Source organism: Rhineura floridana, chromosome 18 (assembly GCF_030035675.1).
Source record: "Rhineura floridana isolate rRhiFlo1 chromosome 18, rRhiFlo1.hap2, whole genome shotgun sequence".
NCBI classification, from domain to species: Eukaryota; Metazoa; Chordata; class Lepidosauria; order Squamata; family Rhineuridae; genus Rhineura; species Rhineura floridana.
In genome coordinates, this window is record NC_084497.1 from 597,206 (window position 1) to 615,152 (window position 17,947).

Genomic DNA, 17,947 nt, shown 5'->3' on the forward strand with positions numbered 1-17,947 from the left:
TGTCCCTACTTGTGGCTGTCAAACGTCTTTTCTCCTAATAAAACACAAAATCAGGGCCAAGGTTGAGAGTGCAAGCCCCCCCCCCAAATAATCAACTATCAGGCATCACTTCCCAGCTTGAGGATTGGGACCCCTTGGAAGACCCCCCACCAGGAGTCTGACTCCTTGAGTGGCTCCACGGACACTTTAAAGCACCCCTGCCAAATATACATATATATTCACTTTCCATTTTTGGCAACAGAAGAACTTTGTAGTAATAAGGGAGACTTAAGAGGCGACATGGCAGAAGTGTGTAAAATGATGCATGGGGCGGATGAAGGTGGGGAGATTCAGGACAGGCACCAGGACGGACTCCTTCATGCAGCGCGGAGTTAAACTCTGGGATTCAGTCCCCCAGGAGGCAGCGGTGGCCACCAACTTGTTTGGCTTTAAAAGATCAGAGATATTCACGGAGGAGAAGGCTCTCGATGGCTACTAGCCACGATGGCTATGCTCTGCCTCCATAGGCCGAGGCAGGGTGCTTATGAATCTCAGTTGCTGGGAACCGCAGGAGGCGAGTTGCTCTTGCGCTCAGGTCATGCTTTCGGGCTTTGCAGAAAGAGGCGTCTGCGTGGCCACTGTGAGGACAGGATGCTGGTGGATGAGACAGGACACTGGCCTGATCCAGCAGGCTCTTTTTATGGGTGACAGGGACGTCTCTTTCAACCTGAGGGCCGCATTCCCTGGCAGGCAGCCTTCCCAGGGCCAAGTTGCAATGGTGGGCGGGGCAAGAAAGAGAAGTGGGTGGAGCAATGAATGTGACTGTCACCTTTGTGCTGCAGACTACATATCAACAATGCCACGTTAAAGGTCTCTGAGCACATGCGCTTCATATGGTGTTATATATATACGCCCTTTTCTCCATCCTGCATTCCCGGCAAGCAACAGGACACAGCCCAGCGAGGCAAAAACACTCAAGGAAGGTTTAGAGCAGCATCAGTGGCCGGGGAGAGTTCTGAGGGCCAGATGGATGGACTGGATGGCCTCATTTGGGTCCCTGGTAGTGGGTAGCCCGTTGGCTGTGGGCATCTGAAAATGGCATCATGTCATGTGCCCAGGGCTCGCCCAGTATCCGCTTCAGCCTTGTGTTGAGGAATGGGGAAGAAATTTGATTCAGGTCACCTTTAAAATCTATCAAAGCTGTCCCAGTTCGTTCGTTCTCAAGCAGTGCGAGAACTGAACCCTTCCTTTGACATTTGCAGGTACCTGGATTTTGCAAGACCGTTCTCCAGCCAAAGACCGTTTACAAATAATGCTTGTATTAGGGGAACATGTACATGAAATGAATATGTGCATGAAAATAACATGCAAAGATGCATTCTGTTTGAAGAAACAGGTATGAGTCAAAACTACCTACAAAAATGTCTCCGTCAGGAGAAATTTGCACCAAAATGCTGGAGGATTTTCCATGAGGATTTTTTTTTAATTGCAAATTCCTGCATCAATGTGGAGATTGGAAAAATGGGAAACTGAGAGAAGTGAAAGTGACAGATCTTTCCATCCCTTGTTATTACTTTCCATTGACAGAACAGGGGCCCAACGCCTGATCTGTGACATCACACCGCATCACAAGGGCTGCGTAGAATGATGGGAGGATCTGAGCTCTGCCGCTCTGGGGCTGGAAGTGCTGCCTGAATGGGAAATGACGTTGCCGTGATGTTGCCATGATTTGCTCCCGATCAGCCACGTGGTCTCTTGAACAGAGATCATGGCAGACTGTGAGTAAGAAAACAAGATGGGCCAGCCTGACCTTCTTAAATTTTAGGATAGTTGAGGTTGCCCTCCATTTGGTGATGGATCAGAACAAACTCTGACAGCATCTGTCTATCGAATTTAATTTTTCCTTCCAGCTTTTTTCAAACATCGCTCTGTTCCACTACCCCCTTTTGTCCATTCTCTCTACCCACCAAAAAAAACACCCTTTGTTGCTCATTTGCTATGCAGTTGCCAAACTGAAGCTCACTCGGAGGTTTCCAGCATTGGCTATCAAAATAAGATTTGCACAGCACATCAGCGGGCATGTTGCTTTTACACAGAGTACAAGAGGCTCTTAGAATATTAAACAGCGGAGGCGGAAGACAGAGAGAAGTTTCTCTGCCTCTCTTGTAGCACTAGAACTCAGGGACATCTAATGAAGCGGAATGTGGGAAGATTCAGGGCAGACAACATAATTTTCCTTTGCTGACCTTTCTCCTGAGTATCTAGTGTGATCTCTTGAGCTTTGTGTTCAAGCCATGTTTTGTGGTTGTTACGCATTTTCTCTTCCTGTCGTAAACATTTCAGTTGTTGTTATATGCTTTCAAGACAAGATCGTGCGTGTTTAGGGTAGTATGGCCGTAGGCAAACATTTCAATTAAAATCTTTTGTGTGTCTTTTAAAAATAATAATAATAATAAAAATAAAGGACTTCCTCACACAGCGCATAGTTAAACTATGGAATTTGCTCCCACAAGAGGCAGTGATGGCCACCAACTTAGAATCATAGAAGAGTAGAGTTGGAAGGGGCCCATAAGGCCATCCAGTCCAACCCCCTGCTCAGTGCAGGAATCCAAATCAAAGCATTGCTGTCCAGCTGCCCCTTGAAGGCCTCCAGTGTCGGAGAGCCCACCACCTCTCTAGGTCATTGGTTCCATTGTCGTCTGGCTCTAACAGTTAGGAAGTTTTGCCTGATGGCTTTAGAAGAGGATTAGACAAAATAAAGTGCTTCTTCACAGACCACATAGTTAAGCTATGGGATTCACTCCCTCAAGAGAGGCAGTGAGGCCACCAACTTGGAGGGCTTTAAAAGAGGAGTAGACACACCCATGGAAGATAAGGCCATCACTGGCTACTAGCCACAGTGGCTATGCTCTGTCTCCACAGTCACAGGCAGGATGCTTCTGAATATCAGTTGCTGGAAACCATAGGAGTAGAGAGTTGCTCTTGCGTTCCGGTCCTGCTTGTGGGCTTCCCATTGTGGGCACCTGGTTGGCCACTGTGAGAATAGGATGCAGGACTAGACAGGCTCCCTTGGGATCACTCCAGTAGACTCTGCTTAGGTTAATCAGTGGGGAAATGCCTTGCTTTGGGGCAGTAAAAAAACAACAAAAGGATGGTTTGAGCCTTTAATGTTGTCTATGCTTTGGGTCTAGTTGGGTCATCTGGTGAAGATCATGTGACATCAAATTCAATGGATCTGCCAAGCAAAGCACCTGAAGCGAAGCCGGGAGAAGATGAGGTTTGTACATCATACTGGGTTTCTTTGGGGGGGGCAGGGGTAAGGGGGGATGGGGGCAATTCTTTAAATCAGTGGTATCCATACTGGCCCCCTCCCATGGACTGGTTAAAAATGGCTGAGAATCTTGACAGACCCGCTTCATGATTTTTTCTTCTTGCCTGTTGAAACAATTGTAATGCTCTGTGTTTGATGTGACAGGATTTTGAGTTGCTTTTTAAAATTGCTTCAGGGCTACTCCCTCTCTTCTCCGAGAGAGCAATATTGGAGAGTGCCAGACCCCCACCTGCCATCTGGTCTTGTAATGGATCTCTCCCACTGGCCCCAGCACAGGTCTCTCACGATCCCACTACTAGGCGCCACCACCAGACACTCAGTAATGCGATACTGCCCTGAGACTGTGCCTTAGTCTCCTCCTCAAATTGCTACGTAGTGTCTGGGTGCCACAACCCGCCTGTATCTCTCTGCCTTTAAAGGTTACAGCCCTGGGTTGCTTTTGGATACCTGCTGCTGTGACACTATCCCTTCACCGCTGCCACCATTGATATTGTCCCCAGTTTTGGTATTTGCTCTGCCCACCCTTCTGGTCTGTAATATCCCAGCCAAGGATCTGTGTTGTTAAACCAAAACTATTCCTTTATTAACACAAGGAATAAACAAGATTACTTTAAGTTCAGTCAACATGCGTGTGGTTACATATCATAGCTTTTCTCTTTATATCTCTTAGTCCTGCCTCGCTACCCAGCTAAATACAAATCCACCCCTCCAAAGCCCAGAACCAACAACAACCAACCCATGTACTTACCATCTACTTAGCACACTTACCCTACAAAACCGATACTTCCCATCATTACTGTGCAACATTTACAGGGGCATCACAGAGAGCACGTGTGGGGAACTTTTGGACTTCCAGAGGTTGCTTGAACCACAACTCCCATCATTCCTGGCTACTGGCCACGCTTTCTGGGGGCTGATGAGAGGCATAGTGCAGCACTGGCTGCAAGAGTGATTGCTGTTGGGTTGTCTCACTTCATGCGCCGTCTCGAAGGTGTGTCCATCTCTGTTCCAGTCAGCAGAGGAGATGGATCGTGTGCAATGGACAGAGGATGCAAAACAAGGGAGGTGACCGCTGAAGGTCACACTTGGGCTACAAGATGGTGAAGGTCTGTGGAAATAATAATGAACAGCCCCTTTGAGCCACGTGCAGAGCGCTTCCTGCCCCCCAATCCAAGGTTTCATCACAGTTTTTTTGTATTTTTGCTTAATATTAAGGAAATAGGATTTGGGCTTCAGAAAGAAAACCCTTCTGTATAAAACTGTGTGATCTGATGAACCGATGCTCTCCACTGTCCCTTAGATTTCAGAAAACAAGACATTCAGCCTGCCTTTGATTTCCAACAATCCCATTACTAACACCACGAACTCCATAGTTGACACGGACACTGAAAGTTATACTTCTGACGACAGCTTCCAGAGGTTTTCCTATCCTCTCCAGGGCAATATTGTGCCACAGTGCGCCTCCAGGTATCTAAGTGAGTACCAATCAAACTTGAGGCAATGATGGGGAACTGGCAGAGAGGCAGGGAGGGTTTCTGAGCATGCAAGAGAAAGGTGACTTGATGCACTTCTCCACAGCCACGGAAGCTCATGCGAGACTCATGCGAGAGTCCAGGGAGGAGGAGGAAGAGGAGGAGGAGAATCCTAGGGAAGGGGAATTTGTTCTGCAAACAACACTATCAGACTATCGACTACTTGCAGAAGAGGAAGGGAACGTTCCTCAAAAGGGACCTGGAAAGGAGCCGAAATATCCTTATGATATTTTTTTGGCTACCCCAGGGGAGATGACGTGCCCCCTAAAACCATCAAAGCAGGTATTTCATGTGTAGGGATGGGGTTGGCTGCCTAGTCCCAACCTGCTTGTATGCTGATAGTTTGTCGTTCTATCCCGATCTGCCCCTTTTTTTGCTTTGGCGCTCGCCGATTCAATCTGCTGCTGTTGTTGTTTTGGTTGCGGGAGAAAAAAATTGCATAATTTTTAACTTAAATTATCACGGTGTTCCACATGGTTTATTTTTTCCTGTTTATCACACCCGCACACTGTTATGAATGCATCAACTTAGATTAAATTACAAAAATAATTACATAAAATTGGGGGGGGGTGAGTAGAAAAAAGTCTGCACTGATTACAGCTGCGGGCTGCCGCAAAAAATCTGTGCCGATTACAGCCACAGCCTGCTGCAACAAATCAGTGCTGGTCCGAAAAGATAGCGGACTGTCAAATTCAGTCGGAATCTGGTACTAAGTCTGATTTAGCAGATATTCTCTTCCATCCCTACTTATCTGTTGACTGTCATCTAGGGATGGACAGAGAGATTCAGCTCAATTTGCATCTAAGGTTGGGTCTCACTCAGTTTTTACTCAGAGTGGGCCCACTGAAATGAACGGGCCAATTTTTAATCTGCTGACTGTTTTATGTTGCTATCTATTCTCTCTCATTTATTGATCGAATGAGAGAGAGAGAGAGAGAGAGAGGTGTAGTGGTTAGAGTGTTTGTTTGGGACATGGGTGACCAGGGCCAGTTCCCCTCTGTTTGTCAGTGGTTAGGCCTCATCTTGAGTACTGCGTCCAGTTCTGGACACTGTACTTTAGGAAGGATGCAGACAAACTGGAACGGGTTCAGAGGAGGGCAACGAGGATGATCAGGGGACTGGAAACAAAGCCCTATGAGGAGAGACTGAAAGAACTGGGCCTGTTTAGCCTGGAGAAGAGAAGATGGAGATATGATAGCACTCTTCAAACACTTGAAAGGTTGTCACACAGTGCAAGACCTGGAATAATGGGCTAAGTGATAGGAAGCCAGATTTCAGCTGAACATCAGGAAAAACTTCCTAACTGTTAGAGCGGTACACAATGGAGCTAATGACCTAGGAAGATGGTGGGCTCTCCGACACTGGAGACCTTCAAGAGGCAGCTGGACAGCCACCTGTCAGGGATGCTTTAAGTTGGATTCCTGTGTTGAGCAGGGGGTTGGACTTGATGGCCTCATAGGCCCCTTCCAACTCTACTAGTCTATGATTCTATGATATCCCCACTCAGCCATGAAACTCACTGGGTGACCTCGGGGGCCAGTCACTCCCCCTCTCACACTGACCTACCTCACAGGGTTGCCACGAGGATAAAATTGGGAGGAGGAGAGCCAGGTTTGTAAGACACCTCAAGCTCCTTGGAGGAGATAAATGTAGTAATAAATAAATAATAAATATTGAATATATATTTCCACCTTGCCTTATAGGGCAAGCCTTCACACAAGGTGGCTTACAGTATTTTTTTTAATAAAAAGAAAAAACCTGGTGCAAATTTCACTTCTACGAGGATTACAACAAGATAGTGTCAGTGATCTGCTTTGCTTTTCTGAAAGTGCCACATTACTCCTCACATTTTGCGTCCACAAACTGAAGACTTCATTCGCCTAGATTGCTTTCAGGCCTAGCGAGAGGCAACGGTGGAGATTTGCCCGAGGGATTTCTTGCATAGAACGTGCCGCTTCTTAACCTCTTTGGCTGGCAGCTCCGTGGTGCCGTTCAATAATTAGTGGTTTTTGTTTTCCAGGAGGAGGGGGGGGAAGCAACAGCTGCACATCAACCTGAAGAGAAGGGGTCAGAACCCCCAACACCACCAGAGAAGACAGTGACAGAGGCAATAATCCCTCCAATGTCACCCATAGAGAGAGTGTGGGTGACCCCTCCAACCCCACCAGAAGAGAGCGAGGAGTCGACCCCTCCAACCCCACCAGAAGAGAGGGAGCTGGCGACCCCTCCGACCCCACCAGAGAAGGTGCGGGGGACCCCTCCAATGTCACCCATAGAGAGAGTGTGGGTGACTCCTCCGACCCCACCAGAAGAGAGCGAGGAGTCGACCCCTCCAACCCCACCAGAAGAGAGGGAGCCGGCGACCCCTCCGACCCCACCAGAGAAGGTGCGGGGGACCCCTCCAATGTCACCCATAGAGAGAGTGTGGGTGACTCCTCCGACCCCACCAGAAGAGAGCGAGGAGTCGACCCCTCCAACCCCACCAGAAGAGAGGGAGCCGGCGACCCCTCCGACCCCACCAGAGAAGGTGCGGGGGACCCCTCCAATGTCACCCATAGAGAGAGTGTGGGTGACTCCTCCGACCCCACCAGAAGAGAGCGAGGAGTCGACCCCTCCAACCCCACCAGAAGAGAGGGAGCCGGCGACCCCTCCGACCCCACCAGAGAAGGTGCGGGGGACCCCTCCAATGTCACCCATAGAGAGAGTGTGGGTGACTCCTCCGACCCCACCAGAAGAGAGCGAGGAGTCGACCCCTCCAACCCCACCAGAAGAGAGGGAGCCGGCGACCCCTCCGACCCCACCAGAGAAGGTGCGGGGGACCCCTCCAATGTCACCCATAGAGAGAGTGTGGGTGACTCCTCCGACCCCACCAGAAGAGAGCGAGGAGTCGACCCCTCCAACCCCACCAGAAGAGAGGGAGCCGGCGACCCCTCCGACCCCACCAGAGAAGGTGCGGGGGATCCCTCCAATGTCACCCATAGAGAGAGTGTGGGTGACTCCTCCGACCCCACCAGAAGAGAGCGAGGAGTCGACCCCTCCAACCCCACCAGAAGAGAGGGAGCCGGCGACTCCTCTGACCCCACCAGAGAAGGTGCGGGGGACCCCTCCAATGTCACCCATAGAGAGAGTGTGGGTGACTCCTCCGACCCCACCAGAAGAGAGCGAGGAGTCGACCCCTCCAACCCCACCAGAAGAGAGGGAGCCGGCGACCCCTCCGACCCCACCAGAGAAGGTGCGGGGGACCCCTCCAATGTCACCCATAGAGAGAGTGTGGGTGACTCCTCCGACCCCACCAGAAGAGAGCGAGGAGTCGACCCCTCCAACCCCACCAGAAGAGAGGGAGCCGGTGACTCCTCTGACCCCACCAGAGAAGGTGCGGGGGACCCCTCCAACGCCACCCGCAGAGTGGGTGTGGGTGACTCCTCTGACGCCACTTGAGGGGGTGTGGGGGAGCCCTCCACCACTCACAAAGAGGGGGTCACATGTTGCTTTGCCGTCGACGCAAAAAGTACTGCCTATCATTCAGCTGCCAACAGGGACTGAACCGGCAATCCCTAAGCTACCAGCACCAGGGGAACTAGCAGTCACTCCGCACTGGCCACCATCGGCAGGCCCTCGACCCCAGCCCGAGAAGGAGCCAGTCGTTCATTGGCCAACGGCTGCAAAGGAGCTTCCGGTTTTGCTGCCAATAGAAAAGGTTCTTCTTCTTTATTGTGATCGTTGCTGCTTGTTTTCCACAGAATGGGGGTTCGAGACCGGAGTAAACAAATTTATCTGGTTCATCAAGATATTATGCTTCTAGAACATTCCGTGATGGGATACATATATCCCATATGTGTGTGTGTTGTGTGCGTGTTTAAAAATCACGGAGTGAGAAGGTTAGCCTGTTCCTGAAGCTGTTATACTTTTAGAACAGGGATAGGAAATTTATAGCTAGAGAGGAGGGAGGCATTTGATTCGGTTTACAATTTGCATTTCCCAACGCGATACAAGAACCGAAACGCAGCCGTCCTTCAAACTGCACACTTCGCTGAATTTTGCAATGCAGTTCAGCGACTGAGAATGCTCGCCTCAAAAACAAGGATTGTTGCCAGTCCGTGTAAGCAATGCTGGGCTGGATGGAAGACTTGTATAAGGCAGCTTCCTATATTGGGGAAAGGGTCGTAGCTCAGTGACAAAGCATCTGTCTTGCATGCAGAAGGTCCTGGGTTCAAGCAGGGCGGGGAGAGGGCTGCCTGAAACCCTGGAGGGCTGCTGCCAGTCAGTGTAGGCAATACAGAGCCAAATGGACTCAATACGAGTCAACTTCCTGCGTTCCTTCTTGTTTGAGCAGGCTTTGATCCCTTACCAAAATTTTGCTTGTGCGTGCGCTAGCAAAAAAAATGTGACATGTTTGAAATGAAAGGATTTGAGAAGGTTGTGCCCACACCAGAAGTCCCATGCAGCCCCCCCGATTGCTTGCCTGCAGCCCCTGCCTTTCATGTTCTCGTCCGCAGTCTGCAGCAGCCACTGAGGGAATGTCTCCAATGAAATCCAGGCTACCCACGAGCCTCCAGTCAGAAAGGGAGGTGGTGATCCGGACGGAAACAAAGGTAAGCTTTGTCCAAACCAGTCCCATGTTTCCTACAGACGTCAATTTCTAGTGGCTACATATTTGGATATATTTGCTTATGGTTATTTATTTATTATTAGATTTATATCCTGTCCTTCCTCCAGCAGGAGCTCACTGTATGGTCCCACCTGGGACTTAGGGGGGGGGCTCACAGAGCAGATGAAAAAAACAGGAGAAGCTTATTGTTGGTGCTATTGGAGGAAGATACCCTACCTATGTACTTGGCTACGTTTCTTTCAGCGCCTTTCTCCATGGCCACATTCTTTCCTTACTCCCTGAGTGTGCTGCCTTTACGGTATACAACTGGCTAGCTTTGCTAAGTTTTACTCAGGCATGACTCTCCCCCTGCTTCCATTTTCCACTTCCCCCATGTAGCCGCGTCTGGTCTGCTTGTCATCACTGGGCTGTCATTTATTAACATACAGGAACCATAACATAACAATGTGGAGCCCTGGGCTCCTACTGGGAGGAAGAGCGGGATATAAATAAATAATCAGAATGCAACACGAACCAGCATATACAACTGTAAAATTGTCAAACACTTCTACAGCTGCTGCAAGTTGAAATTCCTGTGTGTGTGTGTGTGTCTGATGTGCCTTCAAGTCGATTTTGACTTATGGTGACTCTGAATCAGCGACCTCCAAGAGCATCTGTTATAAACCACCCTGTTCAGATCTTGTAAGTTCAGGTCTGTGGCTTCCTTTATGGAGTCAATCCATCTCCTCTTTGGCCTTCCTCTTTTTCTACTCCCTTCTGTTTTCCCCAGCATTATGGTCTTTTCTAGTGAACTGTGTCTTCTCATTATGTGTCCAAAGTATGATAACCTCAGTTTCATCATTTTAACTTCTAGTGACAGTTCTGGTTTAATTTGTTCTAACACCCAATTATTTGTCTTTTTCGCAGTCCATGGTATGCGCAAAGCTCTCCTTCAACATCACATTTCAAAGGAGTTGATTTTTCTCTTATCTGCTTTTTTCACTGTCCAACTTTCACATCTGCACATAGAGATCACGAATACCATGGACTGAATGATCCTGACTTTGGTGGTCAGTGATACATCGTTGCATTGAAATTCCTATAGATGGTACTTTAAGGCAAGGACTTTTTGGGAGGTGGTGTTTATCAAGATTGGCTCTGTGTGAGAGTTGTGAAACGGCATGTGCTTAGAGTACTTGTTGCATCTTGTTGGTGTATATTTGTAACTGGATTAGGGATGAGTAAGAAGTTTGCTCTAGTTTGCCTTTCAAGCAGAATCTATCAAATTCGCAATTCCCGAAACAATATCAGAGCCGAAATACAGCCAAGTTGCTCTTTTTTGAATTTTGCAATGTTGTTTGCCAACCAGACAATGGTTACAAAAATGCATATGATAGGGGGAGATGTGCATAGAATGGAATTCATGAGTGAGAATGACATGCAAAGATGCATTATATGATGACAAATTGCTTGCAAAAATGTGTCCCTAATAGTGATACGAACTAGAGAACCTCTTTTTCTCTCTTCCTTTGTGTGTAAACCCAACTTCCAGGCCTGGCCGATGACAGAGGATCCAACCTCTTCTATCTTGATAAACCTCAAGCCAAAAGCGTTGGCTGTGGCCCACAGAGGGAAAGACAAGTCCTTTCACGACGCCCTGGAGGACATTGCGTCCCAACTGAAGGAAGCCAGCAGCACCTCCAGATCTGCTATGGCGAACAGCATCAGTTCCTTTGTGGAGTCCCCAGTTGGGAAGGTCTTTGCCAACACAATTGATCGAGCTCTGGAGAAATCGGAGGAATGGCTGAATTATTATCTTCCATTGCCAGAGACCAGTGTTGGTGAGAAATGGGTAAAAATGTTCAGAGCCAAACTGTTTTTGTTGTTAAAAGCAATGCCACATATTTAAATATTAGACAGATGACATCTCTATTATTTTTTCGGCACCTCCTAAAAACCTTCCTCTTTCAACAAGCCTTTTAAGTAGAGACCTTATCCCAGCCTGCGTCTCTGCTGGAATGGCTTTTTAAAACGTTTTTAAACTTGTTTTTTAAATATGTTTAAAAAAATGTTCTAATATGTTTTTAAAGATGTTTTGTTTTAATATGTTTTAAAGTCTTTTGCTTTTTAAGATGTTTTCAAGTGCTTTTAGGCTTTTTGTTTGCCCCCCTGGGATCCTTATGGGAGGCAAGGAGGGATATAAATTTAACAAATAATAATAGTATTTAATAAATAAATAACAATAAATAATAATAGTATTTAATAAATAATAACAATATTCTCCAAAGAATCAAATGTTTGGCATAATGTCAGCGAACGATATCTGTAGTTTTTCATCCTCCATTCCCCTCGTTAATTTACTATGAGTAATTTATAATAATATCATAGCAACGTGGGATTCAGCCTTATACTGAGTCAGACCTTTGGGGTCCACAGAGCTCAATATTTTCTACACTGACTGGAAGTGGCTCTCCACGGTTTCAGGAAGGAGTTTCTCCCAACCCTACCTGGAAGTGTCAGGACCTTCTGAACCTGGGATCTTCTACAGGCAAAGCGGATCCTCTAGCACTGGCCTATGGCTCTTCCCAACATTAAGTTATATCCAGTAGTGGCTCTCCTCCACCATTGTAGTAGATGGGGAGCTTGGTGTCCTTCAGATGTTCCTGGAGTACCGTTCCCGTCCTCCCTGACCATTGGCCATGTCGGCTCAGGATAGATAGATTGATATTGCAGCAGAGCACAGAAATAACTGTTAAGGCTGGTAGTTGAAAGAATAAAGAAGCTCAAGGTTTTATTCCTACGAAGAGGTCAAGTCATACATGCTGAAGCAGCCATGTGGCTTCCACTCAGGGAGCCATGATGAACTCCCTGAGGACAAAGGGAGGAAGGGGAGGAGCAAAGGCTGCAAAAGCAACAAACGCTTCAGAGAAGGAACCGGCAGAGGGAAGAATAGATTGGTTTTCTGTCTACCGCCCTCCCCCCCCACTTGTTCAGGTCCCTTTTTACATACATTTGTGCTCCCAACAGATGGGAGTTGGAGTCCAGCGATGTCTGGAGGGCCACAGGTTCCCTGTTCCTTCACTAATGAAAACAGCTTCTGCTCACACAAGGCATGGTACCTGGTATTTCCTGATCCTCCATACCTACTGCGGCTCTCTTCTGCCATATCCCATACTGGAGAGTCCCCCAACCCTCAAGGTTAGCTTTTGGGGGGGAGCTTCAATGGCCAAACCTTGCTCAAGCAGAAATATTTTCAATGGGTGCCGAAGCTGCCCCACTGACATGGAGCTGCTAGCCGCCACTGGGAAGCTCCCAAGGTCAGCCTCTATATCTCTCAGCCCAACTGACCTTGCAGAGTTGTGGTAAGGATAAAATGGGGAGGCAGAGAGCTGTGTGTACGCCCTCCAGGAGGCCCTTGGAGGAAAAGTGGGACCTTAATAAATGAATACATTAGGAGGGTCAAATGCTTCTGTCACCCGGGACAGCACCTTGATCCGCTGGTCGTTAATTTCAAAATTCACATGTTTTCCTCAGCCGACTCCAGTGTAAGGGAGGAAGAGCGCGACCCCTCCCCGGACGACCTCTGCAAGGAAGGCTGCTTCATGAGGATCGATTCCCTGTCGACTCAGCTGCGAAACCGGGCCTTCAAATTTGTGCTGCACCAGCTCAAAATGACCCGACGGAACACCCACGAGCACCTCTCAGTGCTTGATCAGGTGTTAGACCTGGTAGGTAAGGAGAGCCAGCATGAATCGACCCTCTCCCTCCCCATAATTCTCTATAGGGCAAAGCTCTCCACTGTGAACTTCAGCAGTGAATGTCCTCCTCAACTTTCCTGAGTAGGGAGGGGTTAATCTGTCCGTTCTGGTTTTTCCTCGTTTTTCCAATTTTAAGTTCAGTTCACTTTTCCACGCCACCGTGCAGTGGCGTTTTAGTTTTCCAAAGGCCTCTTGAAACTCCTCCCGTGTTTTAGTACAGATTTCTCCTAATACAAATCTTTTTGTACGCCCTTTTGCCTAAGGACGGGCAAGTTTTTACAAAGCAATATCCCCTAATGTAGCTTTGCACATACCATGGACTGCGAAAAAGACAAATAATTGGGTGTTAGAACAAATTAAACCAGAACTGTCACTAGAAGCTAAAATGATGAAACTGAGGTTATCCTACTTTGGAGGCATAATGAGAAGACACGACTTACTAGAAAAGACAATAATGCTGGGGAAAACAGAAGGGAGTAGAAAAAGAGGAAGGCCAAACAAGCAATGGATTGATTCCGTAAAGGAAGCCCCAGACCTGAAGTTACAAGATCTGAACAGGGTGGTTCATGACAGATGCTCTTGGAGGTGGCTGATTCATAGGGTTGCCATAAGTCGTAATCGACTTGAAGGCACATAACAACAACAAAAACATGTTCTTTTGCACTAATATCCCCACACCGGCCATACCCTGTCATGACAATTCCATGACATCACAGAAGCCGGCCAATGCATCACAGGCAGCAGATGCCAATCAGGTTTTGGCCTATTTTGATTTGGGTTTCCTGCAAAATCCACAGTACTCCTTGGTATCTCACGGCAGTAACTTTCTCTCTCAATTTTTGTGTTGCCTTCAACCGTTCAGCTAGATCACTGCCATAGCCTGAACCCATCCAATTTCCCAAGTGTCTCGGGGAAGCTGTCAAGCATGTGGTCAGAGTGGAACACAAAGCCAGAGACCACCAGCCGTCGGCCTTCGGCAAAGGCTCTCAACGAGTCCCTCTCTTTACTACCTGAGGTATCTTGGTGATGAATGGAGACACGAAGGGCGTGGATCGCAAACGGGCCAACAGGCCATCGGTGGAAACGGCCTCCTGCGGAGAGAGAAGCAGCAGGGTGGCATAGGCCCTGTCCGCGCCATACGTTTAAAGCAGCATCATTCCGCTCGAAGCTGTTACAGCTTCCTCCAAAAGGATCCAGCCATTTGTGTATCGTTTGCCATGGTAGCTGCTGACCCCGTGTCAGTGGGGCCGTGGAATCCAACCTGTTTTTTCATGAAGCTGTTGGGTATGCTTTAATTTGGATTCCGGCATTGAGCAGGGGGTTGGACTTGATGGCCTTGTAGCTCTGCTGTTCTATGATTCTAAGGTGCTGAAACATAGCAACTTGGACAGCTCTGGGGGAAACCTGGAGTGGATTCCACGGCCCCATTGACATGGAGCCATCAGCTGTCCCTGGTGGTTTGTGAAGGGTGCTGAGAAATTATTAGGAGAGACACATCCCATTTCCTTCACAGAGCTACAATTCCCAGAGTTCTCTGGGAAGAGGGATTGACTGTTTAAACCACCCTGGGCATTGCAGCACTGAGGGGAAGAGGGGTCTCCTAATAGCGCCCTGAACAAGGTACAGTTCCCAGGATCATTTTTGGGGAAAACCATGCTTGTTCAAAGTGGTATTATACTGCTTTCAGTGTATGGTGTTATATACCCTGGGAAGAAGGATTGACTATTAAACCACTCTTAGAATTGAAGCTCTGTGGAGAGGAAGAGGGGAATCTCCTCTCAGCATCCTTCACAAACTACACTTCCCAAGGATCTTTGGGAGAGACCATCACTGTTGAAGGTGGAATAAAGGTATGGTGGGAATGTGCAGGACACAGAATAATAGCCTCAAGTTACAGGAAGCCAGATTTTGGATGAATATCAGGAAAAACTCCCTGTTACAGCGGTACGACAATGGCACCAATGACCTGGGGAGGTGGCGGGCTCTTCAACACTGGAGGCATCCAAAAGGCAGCTGGACAGGCTTTGAGTTGGATTCCTGCATTGAGCAGGGGGTTGGACTGGATGGCCTTATAGACCACTTCCAGCTCTACGATTCTATGATTCTAAGGCTAGACAAGATGTGTTATAGGTGGGAGGAAAATTAACTTGACGTCTGTGTTTGTTTGTGTGTGTGTGTGGGGGGGAAATAATTGCTGTGTTGTTTCACATGAATTCTCCATGGAGTGGGGCTTTTGCTTGAGGTGAGTGTGGTCTTCCATTTCAGCAAAAAGGTACCATAGTGAACTAAGCGTGTTTTGACTCGACGTCTTCTTCCGTGGTATAACAAAATATAATCCAACAAGCATTCTAGGCAGTTAACATTTGTTTTTGCTTCCAAGTTCTTTCCAACACATTATAGCAGCCTTTCCCAACCAGTGTGCCTCCAGATGTTGTTGGACCACAACTCCCATCAGCCTCAGCCAGCATTGCCAATGGTCAGGAAAGATGGGAGTTGTGGTCCAACAACTTCTGGAGGCACACTGGTTGGGAAAGGCTGCATTATAGGCTTGTTGGGATCTATTTCCCTGGTCTGTTCAGTCCACTGAAAAAGGGTTCCATCTACTTTTTTTTTAGCAACTGGAGATGAAAGCCTTGGGTTTGACACGGGTCCTGACCCAGGAGCTGTATGGCACATATCACAACCTTTTGCCGCACGTCTCTGAACTCCCTGCTCACCTCCAGGAAAAAGTGAGTCAGGTCTATGAAAACATGGAAGACCTCCAGTCTCACTTGTCCTCTACCACCTCCCTGAGAGAGTTGCCGTCCAGCCTCCTTGTCCAGAGTCGGCAGAAAATCGCCAGCGCACGGGAGAACCTGGACGAGCTCTTGGATTTCATGGTCCAAAGCCAGCCGGCTCAGTGGCTGTCCCAGCCAAGCTCATCCAGGGCAGGTAATCTGCCGCCGTCCGCAGCTGGGAACAAGCCACCAAAAGGGGGAAGTGTTGAAAGCAAAGAGGGGTCCACGTCCCCGCAGCCACCTCGCCCCTAACCCTGTTTTGTCAAAAGACGCCCAAGTCAGATGAAAAGCCTTCCTCCAAGGAAAGTCAGCTTTGGGCTACTACGACTCCCACCACGCATCCCCAGGGAGTCAAAATCCTTGGGAAGCCAACGAACAATTCTGCCACTCTCAGGATCTCATCTCTTCGTTGAGGCTGAAAGACGGGGAAGTGGGACTTGCAACTGGTGAGCTTTGTTCTCTGTCCATGTGGCGTGGGTAACTGATCCCAATTAAAGGCCTCTCCAACACAAAAAGTGTCCGCCTGTTCCTTGAGCAATTTTGGGGCTGCTGACCTGACGCCAGGGGGCCAGGAAGCAGGGGGCGAGGTGTGCACAAGAGAGTGCAGTCTCTGCCAAGGGGTGTGAGGTGCCAGGTCAAGTCATTAGCCATCTGTATTCACTCAAGTGGCCTCTTCGAGAACCCTGTTGCAATTACACCCCCTGGCCACCATTGGTCCATCTACCTCAGTAGTGTCTACACTGACCAGCAGTGTCTCCAAGGTTTCAAGCAGCGGTTCTCTCCCAGCCCTGCCTGGAGATGCTGTGGATTGAACCTGGGGCAGTCTGCATGCAAAACAGATGTTCTACCACTGAACTACAGGGCCCTTCCCAGGGATCTCCAAACAACTCTCACCACCCTGCACCAACTACAGTCCCCAGGATTCTCTGGAGGCAAATTACTGGTAGTGGTACAAGAGTGTTTTAATCGTATGGTGTGGATGTGGCCTCAGATAAGTCACTGTAACTTACATGGGCATCCACTGGACAACTCTTTGCCAGTGCAACATCCAATGCTAACACTAGTGTTTCAGTGTGGGGTAGATCAGTTCCCCCTCCCAAAAAAAAATCCCTGGTGCCCTTCAGATATGTTGATATTGTTAGGCTTCCCCCCTTTATACATTGGGATCATCCTTGGAATGGGGGAGGGGGGGCTGTAGACATAACCAGGACCAACTCTGAAATTGCGACAAGCCACACAGGGCTGGGGCTGCAAGGCATTTTGCTGCCCTGGGGAAATATACAAAAAATGGTATACAAAAAATGGTACACTCCTGACCACATTTGCAGTTCAGTCTTAATTCAGTGCTGACAGTGGAGCAGCAATTGCTTCCAGGCGACCTACTGATTGAGCAATTCGTCTTGAGTTTGTTCATACAAAATTTGTGCTGAGGTTATTAGAGGCTGGGCAAATTTGTCAATTTTGTTCCTTGTTTTTCCCAGTCTTAAGTTCAGCTTTACCCATTTACCCGTCAGTTTGTAATTTTTTAAAAAAAAAAAGTCAGCATGAATATTCATCAATGTGTTAGTGTGAAATTCTCCTCATGTCCTTTTATATGCAAATGTCCTTATATATTTTATTTTTAAATGTCAACTTTAATAAAGAAGAAAAAACAGATTTAGAAAAGGGGAACCACAACAATAATCGCCGCCAGCTCATATTGACAATACAATTCCCATCAATATGTCCATCTAAATGCAGCATAGAAGTCTATATAAGCCCTCCAGATGTCCAAATCGGTCTCCACATGAAATTGGCACTTATAGGAATATGTTCAAATGGCGAGGTCTTCAAACCATTGCGTAATAGACAGTGGGTGTTTATCCTTCCAGGCTTGAAGTATAAGCCTTTTAGTAACCGGAGGGCTTGCAAAATCTACTCTTTTTTTCAGAATTGCCAAAAAGCAAAGGAGGTAGTCCCCAGATACTGTGGTTGTGGTGTTG

General features: G+C 48.0%; 1 protein-coding gene across 3 annotated transcripts; it reads left to right on the plus strand.

The window, feature by feature from the left end:
• The first annotated feature begins 1,104 nt into the window (after nt 1–1,104).
• On the plus strand, nt 1,105–16,457 carry LOC133372724 (cell surface glycoprotein 1-like). Of its 3 annotated transcripts, XM_061601729.1 has the most exons (10): nt 1,105–1,757; nt 3,171–3,256; nt 4,611–4,785; nt 4,889–5,124; nt 6,863–8,539; nt 9,339–9,434; nt 10,983–11,271; nt 12,965–13,158; nt 14,051–14,203; nt 15,804–16,457. In XM_061601729.1, exons 1-10 carry the CDS (start codon nt 1,748–1,750, stop codon nt 16,215–16,217), a joined length of 3,330 nt encoding a protein of 1,109 aa, XP_061457713.1. In that variant the 5' UTR covers nt 1,105–1,747; the 3' UTR covers nt 16,218–16,457. The 3 variants fall into 3 exon arrangements, with proteins under 3 accessions (XP_061457713.1, XP_061457715.1, XP_061457714.1); XM_061601731.1 differs by lacking the exon at nt 15,804–16,457 and having other exon boundaries at nt 14,055–14,170; XM_061601730.1 differs by lacking the exon at nt 15,804–16,457 and having other exon boundaries at nt 12,965–13,162; nt 14,051–14,148.
• The last annotated feature ends 1,490 nt before the right edge of the window (nt 16,458–17,947 follow it).

Coding starts and splice junctions, on each gene's coding strand:
- LOC133372724 (XM_061601729.1), top strand. Junction 3,257..4,610: donor CGAAGCCGGGAGAAGATGAG/GTTTGTACATCA, acceptor ACTGTCCCTTAG/ATTTCAGAAAACAAGACATT. Junction 13,159..14,050: donor TTGATCAGGTGTTAGACCTG/GTAGGTAAGGAG, acceptor TCAACCGTTCAG/CTAGATCACTGCCATAGCCT.